The sequence below is a fragment of the Gymnodraco acuticeps genome, unplaced genomic scaffold (genome assembly GCF_902827175.1).
Source record: "Gymnodraco acuticeps unplaced genomic scaffold, fGymAcu1.1, whole genome shotgun sequence".
NCBI classification, from domain to species: domain Eukaryota; kingdom Metazoa; phylum Chordata; class Actinopteri; order Perciformes; family Bathydraconidae; genus Gymnodraco; species Gymnodraco acuticeps.
Window position 1 is genome coordinate 279,444 of NW_022990010.1, and position 25,709 is coordinate 305,152.

The following is a 25,709-nucleotide window of genomic DNA, read 5'->3' on the forward strand; positions in this document are numbered from 1 at the left end:
CCAGAGGGTCGAAACATTCTTTATAACCCAGTTTGAGATTTGTGAAATCTTTATTCTATTTGTGAAAATACAAACATAGGTGGAAGGCTGAGGTTGCTGCAGCAGGCCAGGATCAGGATCAGAAAGTGAACCTCCCAGCTGGGCAAGCCTTTATGCCTTCTTGAGGCTCCGCCTCTAGATGGGCGGGCACAAACAGGACGACACACCCAGTACCTGCCAGAGGACAGCAAGGCAGGGAGCACAGACAGGCAGAAGGGGGGAGGGGTCGTCACAACATGTTCTTTTGTTTTGTTTTATTGTTCTGTCTTTTTATTTATTTAAGTATTCCAGTAATGTATGTTGCATGTTTTAATTTGATTGTATTTACTTGTTTAAATGAAATTTGTTTTAGGTTCACTTATAAAATCTGTCCAGGGACAACAGATGAAAAATAGCCTCTTGGCTAACTCTGGCACATTTACAGGAATGTTAATTAATGTGCACTGTCACTGTTAAACAAATGAATACAAAAATAAAAATAAGTGTATGCTCCTCATTTAGGTGATAATTATTTATCTACAAAGTTTTCGTATCTTAAATACTGTTTCATAGCAAACAAAAAAATGAAAAAGATGTTAAAGGGATTCAGGTTCATGAGATAAAGAAAAAGGCTAACCTTCAGTCTTTCATCCACTTTGAACAGCTTCTGCTGCTTTGTCCTAAAGCAAAATATGAATAGCAATTATTTTTACCAAAGTGTTATTTTCTAATCTTGTAATGTTTTTCACATTCCAAGCAATCCTAGTACTCAAGATGACATACTGTAATTAGGCAAAGCTTGTTGCTTAAAGTAAACTTGAACAATGCTAGTTATAGACTATATTTAATTTCCTGTTGAAATGTTTTGCCTGCAACTGTAAATAAATTAAGTTTATATAAGTATACCTACTTATCTGTTGAATTTGTATTTGCAACACAAAATTATAATACATTTGAGAAGTAAAGACTTTATTCTTCCTTAATTAGCTGTCCATACTTACCCAATTTGATGAGTGTAGGTCTAGTGGTTTCAGAGCAGGACCTGGTCTAATGTGGTCTTCATGTAAAAAAAAAAGCACTGAAATCTCCCTTGTTTGTATTTTCACAAATAGAATAAAGGTTTCACAAATCTCAAACTGTGTTATAAAGAATCTTTAGACCCTCTGGGATAATCCAGTCCAGATTTGATGAGTCTAGGTCTATTGGTTTTAGATCAGGACCTGGTCTAATGTGGTCAGGATGCGAAAAAAGCACTGAAATCTCCCTTGTTTGTATTTTCACAAATAGAATAAAGGTTTCACAAATCTGAAACAGTGTTATAAATAATCTTTAGACTCTGTGGGATAATCCAGTCCAGATTTGATGAGTGTAGGTCTAGTGGTTTTAGATCAGGACCTGGTCTAATGTGGTCTACATGTGAAAAAGCACTGAAATCTCACTTTTTGTATTTTCACAAATAGAATAAAGGTTTCACAAATCTCAAACTGGGTTATAAAGAATCTTTAGACTCTCTGGGATAATCCAGTCCAAATAAATCCGCTATGCAGCGATTTAAGAGGTTCAAACACGGAGAATTGTTCGCTCAGCGCTGTAAATTAAATGTCCCTTAACTTTCCCCTTAACTGCCGAATCGGATGCTGTGAATCGGAAGCCAACTTCAGCGTCGTCCAACAAAGAACAATTACATTTATTTAAAAAAAATAAAATCATAATCTACAATAACGTAACGCATAATTCAATTTACATGGCAAGCTGGTGTACACTTTGAACATTTAATCACTTCAGTATAAATCTGTTTATATAAATTGCTGTAATTTAATGTAATTTGAGTATTCCAACTGGCCAACTCATGAAAAACACAAAAACAGTGTGATGATTAATTCATCAATGCATGATTGAAAATTAGTTATAAGGAGTGTATAATTATTTAAGGCAACCATTTTTAGCTATTATCATCCCAGTAAGTAGGAGATAATAGGAGGTCGTATGTGCTGAAGTCCTTACATTTTACACCATGGAGTGGCCTCCAATGAACCCCAACGTCATTAGGAACTCATTGTAATGTAGGATCTGAATACTGCTGTCTGAAAATGTAAATACATCTGTAAGTAACGACTAACATACATTTCATTAATTGATTCATTCATTTCTGACACTTTCTAAAGACGCTTTCAATCACAGCTGATGAAGCACTTGGATGATTGGCAAAAAGTCTACTTATCTACTTACTTATTACATTCTGAGTAGATTCTGATCGCATATATAAAGATCTGCTAAACATCCTTTCACTACATCATTTTACATCAGTTCACATCATTCATTCAGTCATCTGTTCCTCACAGTGCAGTGAACACTATGTGCTGTCAATCTCCTCGCTGTCTCCGGCGTTCATCTGGATCAAACCAACCAGAGATGAGATAGTGCCCATCAGCCCCACCAGCCAGGGGGGGAATCGACCAGCCCACAGGAAGCCGGGCGGCATCCAATTAACGGCATTACTGAGGTCAACTGTGCTGCTGAGGATGTTGAGAATCTCCCCTCGCATCTGTCTGCGGAGCTGAGAGGGACTGCAGGAGACAATCACAGGTTCATCAGGACATTTTCTTTCTCACTGCGAACATCCAACTTTTGAATAGGTGCAAAGAAAGTGTTACAAAATGTTTATACAACACCTGCTGTTGCCCCCGTCATCGCTCTCACATCTGTTTAACGTCTTCTTCAGTAGCATCAAAACTCGAAGCGATCTAAAGAGCAAAACATTCACACAAATTGGCATTCTAACAAATGTAAAAAAAAAAGAACACGATACAAATATATTTTCTTGAAAGATAAGATTGTCCTTATTCTATATATTTCTTATTGCCATCTAATCCCATAAAAATACCAAAAACAACAATCTTTTGCTTGTCTTTCAGTATTTTCACTTTACACTATTTCCATTGTTTCCCACTAAAGATCTTTAAAAACAGGTCACAAATATTATAATTATTTTTTGCTGTTTGTGTTCAATTGACTGTAAATAAATCTACCAGCATGTTTGATTGTTCATTTTAGAAAAACATAAGCAAATCAGTTTGCCAGCCTTATATTATATTCATTGAAATAATTAGGTATGAATTATGTATACATCTGAATTGTCATATAAGTGACATTTGTTATTTTGGTGATCCATATGTATTACGTCAGTGTTTCCAGTCAGATTTCATTTGATGTTTGTGTTGAGCTGACGTCAGACCTGAGTATTCCCAGCAGCAGCGAGGATCCCCACAGCACCGTACTGAGCACCCACCACTTATCAGACTTCACTCTGAGCAGCTCAGCGTCAGCAGCCCAGGCGATGTGTTCACAGGGGTAGTACAGCTGGTCGGCCACATTGTTTAGCACCGATAACCAGCGGAGTCCTGCATCCTCCTCCTTAAAAAGACATGAAGCCATATGCAAGTTTTCTGTATTGTTATCAGAAACAGAAATGTTTGCAAAGGGCGTCTAACAAATGATTTGTTTTAAAACAGTGTATGTTTATATTTTGTCCATGTTGTACTCATATTCTCATACTTTGCCATTTCAACAAAGTCCTACTTTTTATTAAAAATGTTATTATTCAAAAGTGCATCTTGAGTCTTTGCAAAGACAACCACTGTCAAAGCTTCATAGGAACTGTAGCTATTGAATAGTAACTCAATATTTAGTCTTTCATCTTTGTTAAAGTGAAGAAGTTTTCAGATTTTTATCAAAGAGGGGAGCAGAGATTTGTTTTGTGGCTCACCTTTCCTCCGAACCCATAGCTCTTGGAGTAGGCCAGCATGGACAGATCATCAAACAGCCTCAGCACCGTGCGGCAGTGGCTGAGCTGAGCGGAGAACAGCAGAAGACGTTTTCCCAGACGATGGGATGAATTGTCAGCTTCTGCTCTCCGGGACAGGGCTCCTCCGACCAGCTGCGAGCCATAACAGGCCGTCCTGATCTGGAAAGACAAACAGCGGAGAAAAGAAACGTGAATGTTTATCAATAAGAAGACTTGTGTCAATGTTTATCTTGTTGTCCTTTTCAAGGTTATGAAAAGTGCCACTGTCTAATAAGCTTCATATGATTCATATGTTTTTGAATTATGGCTTTATTCATGAAATGACAAATACCCTCAGGGGAAAAAAACTGCAGTGCATCAGGTCTAGTATAAATGTATTGCAACTAACATCTGTAGAAATGATGGATTGTAAAGTGAAAACAATCTGAATGTATTTCTATTATAGTTTGATATTTATACAGAAAAACTAAGTAGGCTGTCATCACCTATGCATATTATATTTTATTCAGATGTACACCGTTTACAAATATACTAGACTCGATGACTATGGTGCTATTAATCTGTGACTTTGTAATTTGTGTTTAATTGCTCTTTAATAGATTATGTTTTTATATATTAGTTTTATATACTTCTAATTGTATATGCTTTACTTTCTCTGGAAATAATTTCAATTTAAACAACCAATTATTAGGTTTATTATGTTACCTGAATATCACAGAGCAAAATAAAAATGAAATCAGAAAAATACCCTAACTCTACTGTACTAGTATTTATTTATACTGTTTCAGTACTACTAAGCGTCACAATCTTAAGGGTTTATAAGGCATCAACATTACATTTAAAACCTAGTAATACAGGATTCTGTTTTGTGTCTGACGTGTGTACACTCAGGTGGAATGAGTGATGTATAAAACGAAAACTACTGTGTGTTGTGCACCCATGATCATGTAAATATAAACCACATGGGTACTTACAACTTTATCTCTTCCTCTGTATGACTCCAGCAGTCGGACCAGAGACTCCACAGACGGCTGCATGTCTGTCTGTTGCTCAAACTCTCTCACGATACGGTTAAATAAATAAACAGTGATTTATAAAGCTCCTGCACAACAACATATCCACTATTTACTGTTATCAGCTGGACTTTGAAACAGGAAGTACCCCAGTGCACGAACTTGTTCTTCGTTCTTTTTTCTTCTTCGTGCGATGCTGTAGTACTGCCCTCTTGAGTTTGGGCAGCATCATTACTGTTTCAACACTACTGGCTGATGTGAGAGTATTTTTTAAAATGTACTTCATGATAATTTATACTATAAGAAATAGATGTGTTTTTCTTTACACAATTACAATATTACTAAAAAATTCAATCTGTGGTGTGTTTTACTTTAGTTTTACTTGATGTGTGTCAACATATAGGGTTTAAATGAGGACATATTATGCCACAACATTTTTTTTTGGTGGAATTTAGATATACATATGTTACAAGTGTGTGCAGGAAGCCAGGAACCACACAATTGTGACATACATCTTCTCTCTGTTAGTGTTACACATTGAATACAACATGTGTCAAGCATTTCAGAGTGTCAAGTGCTCAGGCAGATATAAGGTTTTGTGTGAAAAAAGTTAACATTAAAGGATGTAAATATGTTAGAAGAAGCTAGTAGAAACTCAAAATACAAGTATGGACCTGAAAATGATAAATATATTTCACTTTTAATAGTGATCTCTAACTAGTGATCCTACTTTGTTTTTCATGGCATAAGGGATAATCTGACAAGGAGTGTTTACTTTAAATACAACACTTTTATTTCTCTTACTTTACCTAATACCTACTTAGGCATTATCTAAATGTGGTTTATCAAATCACATTCCTTCATGATCTGTAATGACCATCAATGAATTGGTTGTCAATTATGTTGGATGGTTGTCAACGTATAGGTAGAGTCTTTCTCTGCCACTTGACAACAAAAAAACACTTCCAGGGTCTAGGCATTTTCTTTTTTATTCAAAAGAAGAACATATATTCAAATGATAAAACAATTAATTAACAGTAAAAAAACACATTTCATTTATTTTTAAATTATCCCAGAGTTGAGCAATACACAAAGCTACATTAATAGTGTATTCACTTTCTATACAAGCAGTTTGGCAAACAATGCATTGATGTGTGTGTGTGTGTGTGTGTGTGTGTGTGTGTGTGTGTGTGTGTGTGTGTGTGTGTGTGTGTGTGTGTGTGTGTGTGCATGCGTGTGCGCGTGTATTCTAATTTTCCGTTCCTTTAGTTTTATATAGTTTTATAAAATGTTTTGGTATATAAATTCTCTCGATTGAATCCTGCTTAATTGAATGCAACTGGTGAAGTCAAAAATGTATATGTTGTTAGTTATATCGTTTTATATATCTTACATTTTCACATAGTTTTTTTATCTTTAGTCTCTCTCTTTCCCCTCCAATCTCTCTCTTTCTTACTGTGAGTGTTTGTTTTGTTTTCAGGTTTCGATAATCAGTGTGGAGAGTCGTTGTCGTAGACGTCTGAAATATAAAATAAAAACACAACAATCATTATAAATAAGTATAAACAACACCCATGAGCTTGAGAAATAAATGACAGCGGTGCAGTTTGCATTTATTACAGGACATATCCAAAGATAACTCACCACATTTATAGTCAACATCGTCGTAAATGTCTCCTTCCCTGCAAAGGGAGAGTGATGTTAAAACAAGAACAGTTTCTTCTATTGATATGTTTCTAGATCTAAAACGTGTTGCTATGTTATGATGTTGAGTTTATACATTTTTTACTGGAAACGTCGATTACAACACATTATATTTAAGAAGGCATTGAATATGACATTTTTAGATTACTAAAAATAAAATATGTATATGTACAACTGTATCTTCATTCTCCAAAACAACAACAACAAACTCTATTAAACAATCCAAGTCAAAGTGTAGCTGTCATTAAAGCAAAAACATTTGTTTAAGATAAGATAAGACTTTATTTATCCCGAAGAAAATTGTTGTGCCAGAGTAACAAAATACAATAAACACAATAAACACAGCAGCACAACAGCAAAACTGTACACTAAAAGTGCAGCAAAAAGAGCAATTAAACATCTACAGACAACATGAAACATAGAAACATAGAAACATAGATGGTCACACAATCAATGCAATTATTAGCAGTATGTAGTAGTTAGTAGTGCAAAAAATAAAACGTAGTGGCAGTTACGTAATTGCACGTTATCATAGCATTATTAATAATAATATTGCACATAGTTATATATATATATATATATATATATATATATATATAGCATATTTCATATTTACATGAAGGTTTATACATTTTAAGTAAAAGGGTATTTTTTTAAAGTATGAGGACTAAACTGAAGTAGAGCAAATGTTGGATCACAATTAAAACTGATGAAGATTCACTTACATTGGAAGAAGAAGAGCTCTGGACACATAACCATCTGTGAGAGTTAATACAAAACAGACATTATGTCAAACACTATCATGCACACTAGGAAGATTAGCATAGTCATTAAATTCTTGTCATGTAATTATAAAGAAAACATAAGAAAACAAGCTGTTGTTAACATTTGGTTTAGGCCGAGCTGCTAAGACAGCCTCACAGAGCCAAAAGCTTGGCTTTAGGTTTACTAATCATATCAAAATCAAAGGGATGTGAAGTGTTTGCATACATTTTCCAAACGGGTTACAACACAGAGCTTTCTTGCTGTTGGTGAGCTGGATAATGGCCACAACTTCTCCATTAGTCACGTGCAGATCCTTCCCTCCTGGCTTCTTAATGACACAATTAGGATCCACCATCATGGTGTGGAGTACTCTAAGAGGCCCTTCATACTGGGAAACAACAGGTAGGAGTGATTCATTTTGAGCATTTTCAGTAATTGTCTTAAGGGCACTCTGAGATGTTGGTGTCATATGCCTCATCTGGAAATAGCGCTTCTTGTCATTGAGGTGTGTGCATGTTTCTGTTGTATAAATGATTCAGGAAGAGATAATGAACAATATACAATGTTTCTTTCCCTGCTATGCTCATATACCACTCTTATTTACAGATGAATAATCGGATGTGAAAGTGTAACAAATATTTACCTTAAATTTCTTTCTTAGCTCCTTTCCAACTTTAAGATCAAAGCTGGAAATAAAGATTATAATGATTTAACAGATAATCAAGTTGTCATTTCTCAAGCTCTTATTTCCTGTTCCCTTTCAGTGTCAAGATGTAAATAGGTACCTGATTTCAGGCGGTGGTGGCGGGAAATCCTCACACATTGGTTGAACGTCATCATAGTCGTCTGAGGTCAAAACAAAAGTACAGTAAACCAAAACTAGAATCATCTTGTCAGAACCATCATCTTTTGAAACAATCAGGCAACCACATTTTAACAAAAATAACGTGAGTGTTTTTGTATCAAATTATGTATATTTCAGTTATCAGTTATTTTACACAATACTTGAATAAGAACAGACTTTTTAAGATTGTTCCCCAGCAGTAAGTGTTGTAACCTTATGAATCTCTAATGTGAATCCCTTACTATTTATTGTTTAATCCTAATCATTCAGTAATGTTAAAGTGTCACTTACCATCGTCCGGAAGCATGCTGGAGATGAGAGGAAACATTTCATGTTAGTTTGAAAGACATGGTTGAAAATTAGAAAGCACCATATAATAAGGTAGATAACAGAATTTAAGGATAAAATGCTTGTGAAACAATCATTGAAAAAAACATTTCTCCCTGTATAACACACACATGATCATCTGACAGCTGTACCTGTCTTTGCTTGTGGAATCCACATTTAACATCAGCGGGGGGTCAGGAGGTGGTGGAGGCAAAGGTGGTGTTTCTATCTTTCTGGACTGGAGCAGTTTGCGCTTCACTGCTTCATAGTCAACATCCACACATGTGTTACTGATGTAACCGTCTGCAAGGTGACACAACACAAAGATATGAATGATGACAAATCAGTGTGTGAAGCAACACAGGTCCATCTAATGCAAATAATGATAATCAATGTTATCACTGGGCATCTATGAAACCACAACCACAAAGTCTTACATTTCTGTTTGGAAAAGGTTGGATTTGGATCTATAAAAACATGTATCACTATGGGAAAATTAGTTACAAATAGTACAAAGCAAGAACGGTGATATCCTCTTGAACAAATTGTTACTCACTGTTACTGACTTGCTGGAAAAACAACCAACAACAGTCTCACTTTCTCACTGGGGAAAATGCTACCTGCTTTGCTTTATAACCTTCTTTGTTGCCCTCCTCCAGTCCGTTATTTTCTTATATTAAGACATCATCTTTGCTTCCCTAGTTGCTAGCATATTCTATATAAGTTACAACAAAAAAAACAGACACTGAGAATGTAAACATCAAGACTGAGACTAACAGGTGTAAAGCATTAAGGCCACAAGGATGTTTTGGTTGTTCAGATAGAGTTGAGTATCATCTGCAAAACATGATACATAATATCTTCGCAAACATAACAAAGTCAAGTTACAGTCAAGCAAGGCCCTGACAAAATGTCTTCAAATAGATAAACTAACCTTAAAATAGTCCTTATAAAGACTTGACATTTTCTAAAAATGTTTGATAGATATTCTAATTGAAACTCACATTTTCCATTGACAGACTTAGCCAACCATTTGCCTCCCGGGTTGTTCTTCACCCGGAGGATCTCCACGCTCTCTCCTTGTCGTACGCTAATGTCCAGTTTTCCTACTCCATGCCAGTCATGTCTGACTCTGGCTGTATGAAGGACCTCCACTTCCCCTTGTAACTATAGGAAGACAGAAAGAAAGTGTGACTGGATTTGAAGAAAGGATTTAAGCTATGTTACAAATTTAAGCAAAAACATAGATTTTGTAAATAACATTCATGAAGTTGGAAATAGGTTACCTAACTATTAGAAGAACCTGAATAGTTTCTTAACCTTAAATATATCCTGATATATAAAAGGCATTCCTGTTTTGCAGGTGGTGATTTTCTAAACTACCACCCAAGTTAACTTCGTGATGCTTTCTGATCTTCTGTGACAGAAACTGGACTTAGGGTTTTTCATGGAGGGCGTATTTTGTCCGTACCTGAAAGTTCTTCCTCAAGTCATGTTCTCTCTTCTGACGCTCCATCTGATCTCTCTTCTCCTGTGCTTGTTGCTTCTTTTCATCTATTTTGTTTTGCTTCTCACTATGCAACCGGTTTTTCTCCACCTGATCCCTTTAAAGGAACAATTCAAACATTTTCAAAACAGTTCATTACTTCATTACACATTTTACTACATATAAATGAAGCAACTACAAGAATCTATGGCCATGACAGTTGCTCTTTGAATCTGTGCTTGCTATATGCTAATGTTAGACTGATGTTGATGTTTGATTTTGTACACCTTGGAAACAGTTGTATAATTGTTGTTAAAATGGGAAATCAAATGTCTTAACAACAGTGTAGGTGACAACAATACCTAACAGGAAATATGTTGAATTACAGAAACACTTTCAACAATCTGTTGCACATTTAATGTTGCTTGCCAAAGACATCCTGTTAAACCAAACAGATATTACACATTAGAGTGCTGTTTCCTAAAGAGAAGTTGTGTCAAATGAAAAAACTCAAATTGCAAAGCCCTTTAGGTTATCATAGTTGAAAGAGTGGTTGTTGCTGCTTCAGTAGGTGCAAAAATAACAATAGCAGTAACAGAACGAATAGAAGCACTTTCTGTTTTCTGTCCTGCTTCGTGTTCACTGCGGCCACTTTCTACTTTTAACCAGCAGAGCGCTTAACGACTACAGACACTGAATGATAAAGAAAGAACGTGTATACTTACTCATCTATGAATTCATACACGTCATCATTTTCCTGTAAAAGAAAAGATTAATTTGCACGTTTACAGAACAACAAAATATATCAGGTTTATTAGATTAAAAGGGAATGCCATCCGTGACAGCTTAATTGTCGTTTACAATATTAATATAAAGGAATATTTCAGCCTGTCAATCATTAAACTAACATTTATAAAACGTTATTCTAACTTTATGATCTGGTTTGAGGACAGAGCGTTGTCTCACAGAAAGTTCAAATGTCCTTACCTCGTCCACACACTGTGAACTGTTGTCGCTCCAGGACTCTGTGAAGAAACATCACGAGGAAAATATAAGTTGTTTCACTTTTCTGAATAACTTAAAATGTGTTAGAGGAACAAAGGTGTAAAAACAGAAATAGTTGCAGTGATGCACAAACAAACAAGATGCCATTGTTACCGTTCTTCTCAAAGCTTCCAATGTCATCATAGTAGTCCTGGTTATCTTCAATGTCCCTGCAATCAATAAGCAACACATTTTTCTTGCTTGTTATTCAGCAATTGGTTGGTGACCTGACATCTGGACGCTGCAAATGCTAAAGATAGTTGTAGATTCTCCCACGTTTTCCTCCCTGCAATCTTAACATCCTGTCAACTGTGATGAAGATGAGAATTTGATTTTACTGTGGCATTCTCAGTGATTTATGTATGACTTATTGTCTATCTGAAGATGTGGAATAATTAATTGTATGTAGATTCCTGCATGTATTGGTATAACACCTGCATTACGTGATCTAAAGACTCACATGGAGGCCATTTGGTGCGGCAGCCTGGGTTTGTTGCATCGTTGTGGCGGTTTCGGAGGACTGATGACGGCGGGTAAAGACATCTTTCTTCCCCCTGATCCTGGGGAACCTGCTGGGGAAATCATAGCACACATATTTACACACATTCAGCAATGTATTTTCGTAATTTCATTTATCAATTGAGTCGTGCATGATTTAAAAACTGTGAGAAATAAGCCCGAGACTTACCGTCACTCTTTTTGGGACCAGGAAGGGCGGGTCCTCGGTTGAGCCTCAGAAATGGCTCCAGGTTGACATTGGGAGGCCGTTTGGGTTTCAGGGGCAGGGGTCCTTCAGGGGGCAGGGGCCTCCTGAGCGGGGTCACCTCCCCTGCGCTCCTCTTTCGGGGCTGCTGTCGGAGAGGTGGAGGGGTGGTGTGAGCTGGGGCTTGTTTGGGGATTGGAGGCCTCTGGTGCCTCAGCATCATGTTCTGCAGCATCTCCCCCTTCAGCTTGACCCTGCTGTGGTCTGCCGGCTGGAGGGGGGCTCTGACTCCAGGACTGGGAGATGGTCGAGGGAGGGGAGGTCTGGATGCCGCCATGGATTCTGCCGGCCTCGGGAACCTCACCTGGCCTGAGCTAGCCAGTGGAGGAGGAGGAACCGTGGGAGACAGTCTGTGGTGCGCCAGGTTGCTCTCTGTCAGTGGAAGTCTACCAAAGCCGGGTTGAGGAGATTTTGGGGAGCCACTGTCTCTGCTGCTGGTGTCTGGTGAGGTGATGGGCTTGGTGTTGAACCTGGCCCTCAGAGCCTTCACATCCACGCTGTCCTCCTGAAAAAAATACACAGGCACAAACTTAACTGCAGCTGATATGTGTTTGAAACAGGAAGTCAGCAGCGCAGCAGATAGCAAGGCATACCCCCCACGCTCGCTCTACTAGGTGAGAATGCACGGTGCAACATTGCAGTTTCCTGGTTCTTTTGATCTACTCAGAGCTGAGAAGTCTCCTCAACAAAATGATTATGATATGAGTGAGGAACAGACATTTACTGAGATTGCTGCAATGAGTCATGGAATTAAATCAATCACTACATTAAAACATTATTTATGTTACACAAAGTGGTTCAATTGTTAGTTATAGCAAGGAATTTCACAACAACAATGCTAGAGATGAGCCAATGAAGCCAATACAATCTTTTAAAACGGTTATCTGGGGATTTTAAGACTTATAAAGAAATGTTTATGCTCTCTTTTGTTGTTGCTCTCAATTAAAAAGCTATTAAACTCACTGCAGTTGGATAATTCTATGACATTTTCCCCATAATATTTAAAACATTTTACAGTGCTACGAAGTTTTTCTAAGTATGCAGAGGTTTCTTATAAAAATAAGAAGTCACATGACTTTCAGGTGAGCATCTTTGTAGTAACTCTTAAAGTCCGTCGTCAGACAGAAATACTATCATTGGTTGTGTTCAACTTGAATAGGCGGTTAAAAGAGCAATGGTCTCAAAGCAAGGAGGTAAAATGATGAAAAATTAAAGGAACTTTTGTTGTAAATAGTTACGTTTTCTGTTTTCTTGTTCTCTGTTATGTTGACAAACTGAAAACATGATGAAAACAAAGGAATTATACCATATTTTGTCTGAACATCTAAAGTTTGACAAAGTCAAACAGACGGTGTGAAGAAGAGCAGGAAGTGATCACCACCGCACACCTCCGTAACTTAGCCAGCATCCTGCACCGGTTACCATAGAAACACTCTCACCTCCTGCACCAATAAGCTGCAAGCTGTGCTCGCAGGAAACAGACGAAAACCTCTCTCTACACCACAAACACACACGACACGCAGATGGGGTTCAACAAAAGTGTGTGCGTGCATCTAAGTGTGTGTCTGTCGTCTGACATTTTATTGCAGTTTTTAACACGGGGTCACCACACAGTAGCTGTGCAGGGTAACAGTAAGAACACATATTTTATTTACAAAAAAGTGAGAAACTTGGGGAAAAAAGTCATGTCAACAAATAAAATATGATTGAGTACATTCACAATTTACATTGAAATTGTACCTTAAAATATTTTCTGGTATGTCATTTGTTATCGTAAATATCACTGACTTCAAGGGAAGTCTTCTGTTCTCTGTTAAGTTTACACACAGTAAAACGAATTGGTTAAAATGTTTATTTAAATTATTATAAGTTTGTCAGAACTCCTTAAATGATCTTGAAATGCACTAACCTATTCAGAATAAGCTGGATAAAGTACGAGTGACTATATTTAGGTAGCAGCCAGTCTCTTAAACAGAGAACATGCAGTTTATGTAATTCATTTATTTAATTATTCATTGGTACAGCTACAAATATTAGTTGACTAACCGATTGGACGAAGGTCAGACATTTATTTCACTAAGTTTATTGATAATTGATTAATAGATTGATAAAAGTAATTTTTCATCCTTTTGGCTTTGATCTGAAAAAATTTAACAGACATTACATTGACATTTGAGAAAGTCAAAGAGATATTAAAGACCAAACCATGAATCACCCTTAATCATTTATATAAATACATTTCTTAGATGAATGGATAATTAAAATAATTGATAAAGTTGCACACATACTTGCAGTGCAGGATACTTTATATTTAAAATAATGATATCATACATGAACTTCTGAACTGCTATTAACATGTGTATTTTCGAAGGAAGATAGGAAGCTAGAAAAGTGGAAGTAAAGCTGCACTGAGCTCACTGTTAATCATTGACCACTGTGATAGAGCTTTCTTTCATTAGCAGCATGAGCACTTCTTTCCAAAATCCAACTTCCCCTTCTACTGTGACAATTATGTAATTACTACAAACAAGCCGGTAAGATCCAGTATTTGCAGGTTTGTAAAGCAAGTTTCAAAGGTGATTCCATAGTATGTTTTATGTAAGAGGAAAACTGAGGTTTTCAAAAAAATGAAATTGGATGGTCTTTCCATAGAAGTCAGATTATTCAGACACACGAGTATGAGGAAATGGCCAGAAGGGTGAAAGGAGCCATCGAGGAGTTGTAAATCATCCATTCACAAATATATTCACAAATAAACTTAGTAACATAGCAAATAATTATTTCTTACCATATTTTCCTTTAGTGGTGGACTCACTGATGAATAAAGTGCTCCATGTCCAGCGTGATTCAGTATATCGAGGCTGATCTACTGTACAGACCTGTGTCACAAAACGTATACTTCAAATGAGGAACCGCTTCAGTGAGTGCAACAGGAGAACAGACAGTGACACAACATGGGAATAACAGTAGAGAAACTTGAACATGCTGTCAGCCACTTTGTTTCAGTTCTTCTTAAAAAGGTCCGTTTTTGTTTTTGTTATTATGTGTATGAATAATACAGTTATATTTTAGGGCACTGTGAGTGCAATTGATGTGAAGAAAACATTTTATATTTAGCTTATTTTCTGCAATATGTTATTATACATTTATATTAGGGCTGTCAAACGATTACAATTTTTAATCAGATTAATCACAGCTTAAAAATTAATTAATCATGATTAATCACCATTCGAACTATGTCCAAAATATGCCATTTATTTATGTACATTGTTGTGGGAATGGAAAGATAAATGAAAGAAGGCGGATATATCCATTTAACATACAGTATCTATGTTTATTATAACATTTTTCTGCGTGTCAAAATGAAAGACAACCCACACACCTATCAATCATCAAACCGTGGGGTCTTAATTCATTACGTGTTGATTTCTATCAACGGGGAGTACTTCAGGAAAGTCGACAGAGGGGGGGGGGGCGGCTAGTGGAGTACTTCATGACCACAGAGTGTGAACGTTGTGATCAGCTGTTTTAGCGCAGTTCTCCAGTGAAGGGGGGGAGTCTCCCTCCGTAGCCGGTTGGCGTAGTTTTGGCACAATTCCGTTGTACAGACCGACGTTAACAGCAGCCCTGTCTGTGCACACGGAGACCGACTCTGTTGTCCGGTGATCTAACCGCCTTCTGGAAAAGCTTCACAAGTACGTCGGTACGCAAATGCGCTTTGTGACACAAGTGACGGTACGCATTTCAGAGAGATTACGCACATAACCTGCGTACCAGTTATGTGCACCCCTGTACTACAGCAAAAGTATTCTCCGTCGGGACTTCCTGCAACAACACCATGCCGTTATCAAAGATGTTCTATTGAGAAGACGATCACTACGTGACAAAAGTTTTCAAAACCGTGGCTACTGAAATCAATCTTACTAACTGCTGTCTGTGCAATTTACTCCGCGCGAGTTGGCAGTCTTTATTTTTGCTTCCTTTAACATCATTTTTCATATAAGCCATTTCTTGGTATGGGTGTAGCCTACCCCAGCCATACCCTGGCGCTGCCACTGGTGGCACGTATGGGGCGGGCCATTCTGCACATGCGTTAAATGCATTAAATATTTTAACGCAATTAATTCAAAAAATTAATTACCGCCTAACGGCGATAATTTTGACAGCACTAATTTATATACTTTCTATTTCAATAAGAACGTCCACACAATGATATAATTATATAATAAAACCGAAGACACAGTGAGATGCTTTAGTTTGAAGGAAATTAGAAACAAAGTTAAGTGAGTTTCCTTTTATGTTCTGCATTTAATTCTGATGAACATTACATTAACTAACTTATATCTGTTAAAGAAATTAAAAGTAATTTCAAGTGTCAGTAAAACTCATAAAACACAACCTAGTGTATCAGCAGGGGTAATGAAACTATACTATCTTTAATAATCATAATACTTTGTGATTTGTGAACTATAAATTCAATTGTATTAAACAATAGCAGTACAAGTGTTTCTTTTGTTCAGTTTAAACAGACAGTAAATGATAACTCGTAACAACATACTACAGTATGTTGTTACGAGTTATCATTTACTGTCTGTTTAAACTGAACAAAGTAAATGGTTTTGATCTTCCAGTTTGATCAGGCAGCAGAACAAATATTTGATTACGTGCAAATGAAAGAAAGAATGAAAAATGAAATACACATTTTAGTGGACCTAAATGAGCATCATCTTGATAACATATTTTCAACTCAGTTCTTTACAGGAGGAGATTTTGGTACAAGGTGGGGGTGACTGACTGCAGCGGTGCTGTTGCTCCAGTGGGGGCGTAGAGGGAGTTTAGAGGGGAGGGGTACCCACTGACAGCTGTGGGTGAGGCGGGTGAGTTTCCTCCCATCACAGCTCCTGGCTGAGGGCCATGCGACAGAAACTGGCCTCCTGCAGGGGGCCCTTGGTATCCTGCTGGGGGCCCTGGGTATCCTGCAGGGGGCCCTGGGTATCCTGCTGGGGGCCCTGGGTATCCTGCAGGGGGCCCTGGGTATCCTGCTGGGGGCCCTGGGTATCCTGCAGGGGGCCCTGGGTATCCTGCAGGGGGCCATGCTGGCGGACTACTGGGCATTGTGGGCCAGGGCACTGCAGCTGGACCTGCCCACTGATTACCCAGAAGCCCCTGATGGCCCCAGGGCATGGAGGTGGGAGAGCATGGGGGCGAGGAGTAAGGAGTGCCCCCTGCTGGTTGAGTGGGGAACATGGAGAGGATCTGAGAGGAGGAGAGAGTATGATGTGGAGACTCTGAGAGAAAAGAGGAACACAAAAAATATACTAAATATTGTGTAGCAAATCATATCGGAAACGATTAGTCGATTACTTTTTTAGTCAAACAAAAAAAAACTACTGGAGCACTTCCAATGCGTTAAGAAATAGTTTGAGCATACAACTCCCAGTGAAACCCTTGTCAGTTTTTACATTTGTGTCAAAAAAATCTCATCACAACCATCAATGGGAGACATTAGAGACGTTGGAAGGCCGAATATTTTACCTTTAGAATACAATTAAGGCTAGCTTTGTACAACTGTTTACATTCCTTATGCTGAGCTAAGCTAATCAAACTCTGGCTTCATTTCTTAAAAAACAAATGAGAGTGGTATTGATCTACGCTGAACTCTGACACTATAAGTCAAGCATTAGTGTCCACCTTTCTCTGTCGGTGGACACTCTCTCTTTTAAATGGATTATCCTTGGGTTTTGGACGGTCTGTTTGACGTGAAGTCATTTAAAGGACGCACTTTGATTTCTGGGACCCTGTGATGGGAATTACTCCAAACATTTTTAGAGCATTTTAGAGAGCATTAGTTGCAATATCCTGGATTTCTGGAATGGCAAAGTATCTGATTTGATTATCAACTTGTTGTAATTACAATAATGAAAATGAATTGCCATTGTTAAGTTATAATAAAGAGAGACAGTATCTAAACCTAAAAGCCTGTGTTTTGAAAGTGCATATCACACCACCCCAACACAACCCTTTGCCACACTATCAACAGGACCAACAACATTTGGTTTATTATGAAGCAGGTCTAGGTGCTACATAAGTACTGTGAAAGTATTAAAACCCTCAAAAGGGCCACACATCCTTAACCCATAATCAGAAGCTTTTTATCATTATTAAAGGGTGTCAACTTGTTCTGGTAAAAAACCTAAATGCAAGTATAAATAAACAAAATAATTACATAAATACATATAATCCAGCAGATATAACAATGTAATGCAAAAAAACCTTATTCATTGTTTTCTTTTCTGTAATTTAGTTCATGGGGATCTGATATTTTTCCCTCTTGAGGAGAATGAGATAACTTTAGTATGAGAAAATAAGGCCATTTCTAAGTATACAATGGAAATTATGCCATTCCCTATGGATTACACATTTTAAACAGGAAGATCGTGGGAAAACGTACGTAGTGTACGTTATGGCACACTGTTTGCATTTCTCTTGTGCCTCCAGGTCTAACACCGTCAAAGGTCAGTGTATGAATCCTTATTTCCTGCCTGGTCTTTCATGATGTATGATGTAGGGAACATTAATGTTTGATGGTGGTGTGAATGTAGTTTTTGGCTCTCAGCACTTCAAACATCATGTTTCAACCATTCAACCACAGTATCAAGTTGCTCTGATTCAGCCGACAAAAGAGTCAGCATGAGGAGGGAAGGGGCCAGTTTTAAGGCATGACAGCCTGATGTTTTAATTATATTTATTTGCATGATAGGTTACCAAACTGATGAACTCTGAGCTAGATCTTTGCATGAATACACCCTCTGATGTGATGTAAAACATTTGTAATAACCACATACTGTGTTTGGTTCCCAAAGTGAACCCTCCACTCCTGTTAATCACTATAAAAAAAAACATATTCCAAAAATCAATCAATCTCTAAAATGTAATGAAACTAAAGTAGTAGTTATGCAAATGTGACATGAAATAACTTCCCTCTTCTCTTTTTACAGTGGACAGTGGATTGTGATACAAAACAAGATTCAAATTGTGAAATTAAAGTGGAATTTGCGGCCAAAATGGTTAGAAAATATGTAACTTTTGGCCACAATAATTAAATGAATGGCTCCATTTTATAGAAACAGACCAAGCAGGAAGGAAATAGATCATTTTGCCATGAATGAGGCCACAGTATTAGCACTTCCAGGCTGTGTGCTGCCCCCTACTAACTTCTGCTCTAACATATGTTAGGCTATAGAGGATTAAGGTATGCATCATGTTTTACTCAGCATAACAGTTCCTGGTCTCAGTTTGAGACTAACCTGGCTGACTGGCGCAGGAGCTCTGGTCGGTTATCAGCGGCTCCTCCATTTGGATCGAGAAAACCGCCATCAGCTCGCTACTGGAAGAGGCCTGAACACAGAGCAACAGAAAAACACTAAAGTTTGCATCTAAAAACAACATAAATCAACATTTATCAATTGCTTATGTATTAACACTAAGTTAATTAACAATAAAAGGTAGCAGACTGTTAATCGAACTGCAGTTTAGTTAGTCTCACGAGCCATATGAGAGCAACAACAATAATAGAAATTAACGAAAATACCATATGTAAAAAAAATTACAAAGTGCTGCATCATCATGTCTTATAAATTCACATATGTTATGATCTTAAAAAGCAGAATAACTGCTAACTAACTAACCCCAACCTGAGGCTTGAATTTGAAAGGTCAGTCACACTATATCTTTGTTATTTCACCTCAAAGTTGTGAAATTCTGAAATGCAAGATGTTTCATGATTTTGTTGTTTTGATAGAGGTGGTTCATTAAATGAAAACATGTTCAAATAAGGCAGGTAAGGCACAGTGTATTGAAAGATTCACATGTGGGATATTGTGTACCTGGTCTAAGTTTCCAGGGGAAGAATCTTTCCGTGGACTGAGCACTTCCTCCAAAGCTGGTTCCTAAAAATAAAGGCACATTCAGTACAGTTTTATTTCAATCTTTGCCTTCCACCATTTAAAGAAAAATAACTACATAAAAAGATGTTCAATGATAAACCTCACCATAAGATTTAAGGAATACAACTTTATTTTATTTACCTCAGCTGCTGGGGCTGAACTGTCATTGAGTAGCAGTAAGGAATTAGTCTGGAAAAAACAAACACCATTGAACACTTGATACAAAAAATGAATACATGTACACCAAAGTCAAAAAACACTGATGTAATTATACACTTAAAAAAGTTTGCCTTACTTGTGTCGGTGCCTCTGCTGGTTCCTCAGTTGTCTCCTGGTCCACCATCTTAGAAACTTCCTCAATGTCAACCAGGACCGGGTCTGCCTGGAGAACACAAATCAAACATCACACTGTGCACCAAACATATCCTTTTCCTCAGAGAACAAACCTGTCTTTACTTGTGCTCTCACTACCTGGGATAAGGGATGTAACTATACAGTGGGGTTCAAAACAGCGTGAAAATACAAAAATGCAGATAGATACTTCTCTGTTCTTTTAACTTGAACCGACAGTAGAGCAAGTGTCCAAGACTGAGGTACATTTTTGCATGTTGGCCTACTTTGGTCTACTCTTTTCATTATCAGAATAAGAAACATTTCTTTATCACACTGTATGAAAACATTTTCCCAAAAGGCAACAGGTCCAACATGGGCTACTTCTGCACTATTTGCATTCATCTACATAACTATTATGTGTGCGACTGCAAGCATCATACTGTGACATTTCAGGTTAAGTACACAAACCCTGCTGGAGAAAATAGTCTTAAACTTTTTTTAAAGTTCCTGTCATAGCAAATCTACACACAGATACATCTGTTCACCTCACTTCCATCAATACAATTCATCCACCTGAGGGTCCTCTCTCCTGCCCTCAATCATATTCATATCTGCCAGCCCAAATCAGTTACATTTCCAAAAGACTGCCATTATTATAATGAATGTTATACAGCAGCCTGAGTATTCACTGTGTAGTGGTTTTATTAAAATAAATAAATAGCATCTTGTTAAGTAATTTTGTAATAACTGTCACTAATGTCTATGAATATTCATATGTTATTAAATATGTTTCCCATGTAGCGAGTGGTGTGTGTAATACCAGGTTTGCCGTCTTGATGTAGAAGAGGCAGTATGTGTCTTGGTGTTGGTAGACGTAGGCCAGAGCTCTGGGGTCAGACTCGTCTCTCATCAGAGAACTGATCCCGCTCCGGTCGTGGTCATGAAGTACAGCCTGAACGCAGATTATAGAAAAGGTTTTAGGTTCAACATATCCAACCACTACAAAACATTTAGACACAACAAAAGTTGAATGGGGGAACAAAAAACTACCATAAAGAAAAGATGTATGAAAAAGGGAAAATAAAGATATCATAACTTTAGATATATCCTGATTAAAGCTGATTTGTTTCCGTTTCTGTTTCTGTGTCTCTGGCTTTTGCTGGGGAATGTTTAGACTTGGGGTTATTTCTGGATCTAGCACCCTTCACCTACAATTACATGTTTTGGTCTCGAACCTAAGAGAGAAAATAAATTAGCTGCAATTTAGATTTTTGAACATGACAAGGAAATACAGATGTGTTCAGTGCAGGAAACAGTTTGGGGTGTTGGTTATTACAATCAGACATATGTCCAAAAGAAAGGGCCGAAGTTGAACCAAAACTAAAACAAATATTCAAACATTAACTGCACGTAAAATGCAGAATCAATTTCATAAGGGAAACACTACTTCCACAATTCTATTAACATAACTTAGAATTTAACTGATACTTCTTCATCATAAAAAAGGGTACTAAAGGCCAAACATTATGCCTTTTAGGGGGGAAACATGCAAATGTGGACTTCTAACTGGGCTGGGCTCAATTACAACATATCTGTGGTGTAGGCTACTAAACAAAACTCAATAGACTCTTATTTTTGTTTTATGGCACTGATCCATTTCAGTTATATACATATTCTGCTTAACCTCCCAAAGGAATCCTGAGAATATATAATTGAAATGTAGATCATGCACATTTTGGCTAGTTATAAATGAACCAGTTTTCTTTTGTCCTCTAAAGACCTCAGTGGTTGTTGAGGTTGCACACAAGAGAGAGAAAACCTTTTCAAGATTAACAAACAATCCGAGGCAACAACAGCTTCAGGACAACACAAAGAGGAAGAGAGATTTGGGGGAGTTGCAGTAACTCACCCCGGTCCTTTCATCCACTATTCTCAGGCCGCTGGAGGAAACTTTCAACCAGACTCTCTGCTTGTGTCTCCCCTGCTTCCTCGCTGCCGCCTCAAAGCCCTGGCACACAAAAAAGTTAATGACAATGGGAGAAAACCTATACCTATACCGAAGGGCAAATCGTGACTATTTAAACTGATGAAATGTTGTATTAAAGCTATGTGTAGAATTGTTTTCAACTGACTGTTGGCCAAAACCCTCCACTGAATATTTGATTTTGTAGACACCATCACTGGGGGGCGCCAAATCGTCAAACTAGCTAACCGTTTTTTAATACACTGATCTTGTTATGCGCCTGTGGATCATGTTTTTTTCTAAGATGTTGCTATGATACACACTCCCACTGTATCGGGGAACATCCTGTGAGATGACAGGGCCTGAAGTCCCTGACATATCGGAGGAGCAATAGGTCAAATATTAGAAGCCTTTTTTTCCGAATGTTCCCACAACTCCCTTTTCCATCCAAGAAACCACGTGTATTTGCTTTCATTTATATAAATACCTGTTACAAGGGTAGAATTGTTCAATGAGCATGAATCATGCACGTACTGTCCGTCCTGGGAGAGGGATCCCTCCTCTGTTGCTCTCCCTGAGGTTTCTCCCATTTTTTCCCCTTAAACTGTAGGTTTTCTCTGGAAGTTTTTCCTTGTACGATGTGAGGGTCTAAGGACAGAGGGTGTCGTTTTTCTCATACTGATATTCTGAACAATCTGTGCTGTTGTATTTGCTGTAAAGTGTCTCTACTGTAGGCTATTTTTATTATATGTACAGCACTTTGGTATATGTGCTATATAAATAAAACTTGATTTGATTTGATCATCCCCTTTGAATTAGTCTTAAACAATTCAATATATTTATCTTTTTTTGACACTGCTCAACAGAACAAAAATATCTTTGTGGAAGGTACCAGTTTTGTAAAATGGAAGAAGATCTATCTCTAGAAAAAAGCCCTCTAAAAAGGACTTAACAAACCACTGACAACATATTTTAATCTCACTTATCATGTGATATATTTTCCTCCTTGATTAAATGACTGCAGTTTGAATATAGGAGATAGAGGTATGTTTTTTCTGACCTTTAGCTTCATCATGGAGTCCCAGCACATCTTGTGTCCCGGGGCGTTCGGCACATGGTCCACACCGATGAGCTTGGCTTTGTAGCGGACCCCGTCTCCAGAGAAACGGGAGGGGGGGTGGCTGGGTGCCCCTGGAAAGCATAAAGAGGTGAAAAAAGGGTTAAACTACAAGGACAAATCTGTGTGAGAGGAAGGAAAAGCACGTCCGTGTATATTTGTGCTTCTTAGTTGTGTCTTAAATATGTTTGTGTGTCATAATCTGATTAAAATGGATGTGTACTTGTGTTTTTAATATGTTTACCTCTGGGTTTGTACAAAGTTTTCGTGTGTACATATTTGTGTGTGTTTGTAAATGGATAATACAAGTTTGTTAGTGTTAATATGCCAGCGGCGCAGATAGTATTAAAGTAATATATATATTATATATATATTTTTATTATCCTTTTTTAAATTATCCTTCTTGCACCTAAAGCTAAATACCCATTTATTTGTTAATCCACATACATACTTATATTGCATTATATTTGATCTTGAAACAGTTCATATTTGAGCTCACGGTTAATGTTACTTTTGATTGTAAAACACATAATAAATCAATGGTAAGTAAATATCGTGAAAATAATTTCTCTCAGTTTCGTCCCCCCCCCCCCCCCCCCGATTTCAAAAATCTCATCTGCGCCCCTGTTATATGTTTATGATATGTTTTATGTGTGTGTAGGCAAATAGCTGAGTGAGCATTTTACTGATGCTTGGTCAATGTTTCATCTCATTTCCTGGAATGCAAACAGTAATTGAGTGCTTATGAAAATGTCAGTATACTTGTTGTAACAAAGGTCGCCTCTTAAACAGCTTCACTAACGTTGTGAAAGAGTTTACTGGATTTTGTAGTCAATGGTTAGTTTAATGTTCAGCAGAAATACATTTGTGTTTCAGAGTTCAAAACAAAGTGAGGGACCTGAGCAGGTGATTGTCAAAGGCTAAATTATCTCTAAAAATGAATGGAGATATTTGTATTCACACAGGCTTCTAGTTTGATTATAGTTACATTTTAGCTTAGGCATCAACACATAACTGTTACATTTAACCTATTATTCAAAACTTTGTGTGATTTCAGGTTTAGAAATGTTGTACACTTTAAATTAAAATTAAAAGTGTATCACTATATCATCCTACTCAAAACTCAGAGACAACCGACGTACAATGACAATACAGCATCTGAGTTCTGAAGCTTTTTTAGGCTTAAAAAATCCAATACTTCATCATCGAAGTATGACTAATGCATGTTTATTGCACGTTTTACATGCGCAACATTGTGATCATATTCTCATAAAATCATAATTGCTCATGAATGGTTAACACTGATGTGTTTAAAATGGATTGTGTTAGATTTGAGAAGCTTTTGGACACAAGAGGAAACAGCTCTGTGGACAAACCACTTGTTTGCAAATACATATTTTTGGAGCAAATGTAGCTGTATTCACACCAGATAAACATTTATAATGTTGGAAATGTGTTAAAGGATTTCCAGTCAGACACTGACATCAACAGTGTTTTTCTCAACAACTGCAACAGCTGCAGAGAGGTGCATGAAGGAGGAACAAGGAAAACAAACCTGAAAACACTCCTGCTTCCCATCAGATATGAATAAACTCAGAGAGACCAGGACACATACTGTACTGTATAGTAAGATTTAGTGTCCTTATTTAAAAGAAAATATCAAATGTATATGCATGTGTGTTCTTTTTTCTCTCAAATTAATTAACTTTAAACAAGTTTATATGACAACAAGAAAATAATAAGAATAAGAAGGGTCTATGCAGATGCAAAGAGATACACATTTTGAATGTCTATGTTCAGGCGGAGGTGAAAGTCAGAGGTAAAACATGTGAATAAATGCAAATTGGGAGGCACAAATTAAAACAAGATCAAGTGTATGTCGTATGCAAGAATCTGATGTGTTGATGCATTGTCTGTTTTGTTAAGCAAACTGCACACACAATGCAGTGGTCAAACTTGGATAAAGGAATCTGCACCCCCAGACATTTCTGTGGCCGGAGTGGGACAGAGAAAATCGGAAAATCTCAGAAGCTACAACTGAAAGATTGTTGTTAACAGACAAGTTAAAAATGTGGTAAATTGAGGGTTAGGTAAATTCCCACACATACAGTTATTGAGAAAAATAGCTGCTCTGAAACTGTTTTGTGTTTAAGTGATTTTGAAAATATTATGGTTATGAAGTTTTGTCTGTGTAGATAAAAAATCTCACTAAGTTCTTTTTCGTTTTTTCTTAAAGATATGAACAAAAGTAAGGTCAGACAAGTATAGAATAAAACATAATTATTTATATTAGCCTGCTAAACCATGTCCAGGTAAAATGTAAGGAACTGTGCATTTAGCAGGTGCTGAAAGGTTGCTTTTCTCTGGTCAGAGGTTGCAGCTTCAGTCAGAAGGCAAAACTCTGAGCTTATTTCTTTTTTGAGAACCAATCGTGACAGTCAACAGCAGCGGAGCACTGTACCTCTGGAGCTGGAGGAGAGCCAGCTCCTGACAGGAGTTTGGCCCAGGGCAGGACAACTCGCAGCCGTTTGCTCCGTCTCCATCATGGCGAGCTCTGTTTGGAAATCGAAGGCTAGGAGGC

General features: G+C 37.4%; 3 protein-coding genes across 4 annotated transcripts; all 3 read right to left on the minus strand.

The window, feature by feature from the left end:
- Positions 1-1,674: 1,674 nt before the first annotated feature.
- Positions 1,675-4,972, minus strand: pex11g (peroxisomal biogenesis factor 11 gamma). The gene is made up of 5 exons (XM_034213136.1): positions 4,798-4,972; positions 3,785-3,982; positions 3,254-3,432; positions 2,691-2,762; positions 1,675-2,585 (listed from the first exon to the last, which is right to left on the minus strand). The coding sequence occupies exons 1-5, from the start codon at positions 4,858-4,860 to the stop codon at positions 2,372-2,374; spliced, it is 726 nt and encodes a 241-aa protein (XP_034069027.1). The 5' UTR covers positions 4,861-4,972; the 3' UTR covers positions 1,675-2,371.
- An 835-nt stretch (positions 4,973-5,807) lies between these two features.
- Positions 5,808-14,689, minus strand: si:ch73-40i7.2 (FYN-binding protein 1). Of its 2 annotated transcripts, none has more exons than XM_034213079.1 (16): positions 14,558-14,689; positions 11,695-12,274; positions 11,467-11,578; positions 11,121-11,176; positions 10,950-10,987; positions 10,688-10,719; positions 9,948-10,080; positions 9,481-9,643; positions 8,629-8,779; positions 8,441-8,457; positions 8,091-8,151; positions 7,949-7,991; positions 7,531-7,693; positions 7,266-7,299; positions 6,481-6,518; positions 5,808-6,355 (listed from the first exon to the last, which is right to left on the minus strand). In XM_034213079.1, exons 1-16 carry the CDS (start codon positions 14,558-14,560, stop codon positions 6,327-6,329), a joined length of 1,653 nt encoding a protein of 550 aa, XP_034068970.1. In that variant the 5' UTR covers positions 14,561-14,689; the 3' UTR covers positions 5,808-6,326. The 2 variants fall into 2 exon arrangements, with proteins under 2 accessions (XP_034068970.1, XP_034068972.1); XM_034213081.1 differs by having other exon boundaries at positions 6,292-6,355; positions 11,467-11,575.
- Positions 14,690-15,930: 1,241 nt separating this feature from the next.
- LOC117544233 (disabled homolog 1-like) lies at positions 15,931-25,671 on the minus strand. The gene is made up of 9 exons (XM_034213113.1): positions 25,590-25,671; positions 23,072-23,202; positions 21,958-22,056; positions 20,869-21,000; positions 20,011-20,097; positions 19,857-19,904; positions 19,656-19,718; positions 19,077-19,167; positions 15,931-17,057 (listed from the first exon to the last, which is right to left on the minus strand). Exons 1-9 carry the CDS (start codon positions 25,669-25,671, stop codon positions 16,525-16,527), a joined length of 1,266 nt encoding a protein of 421 aa, XP_034069004.1. The 3' UTR covers positions 15,931-16,524.
- Positions 25,672-25,709: the final 38 nt, after the last annotated feature.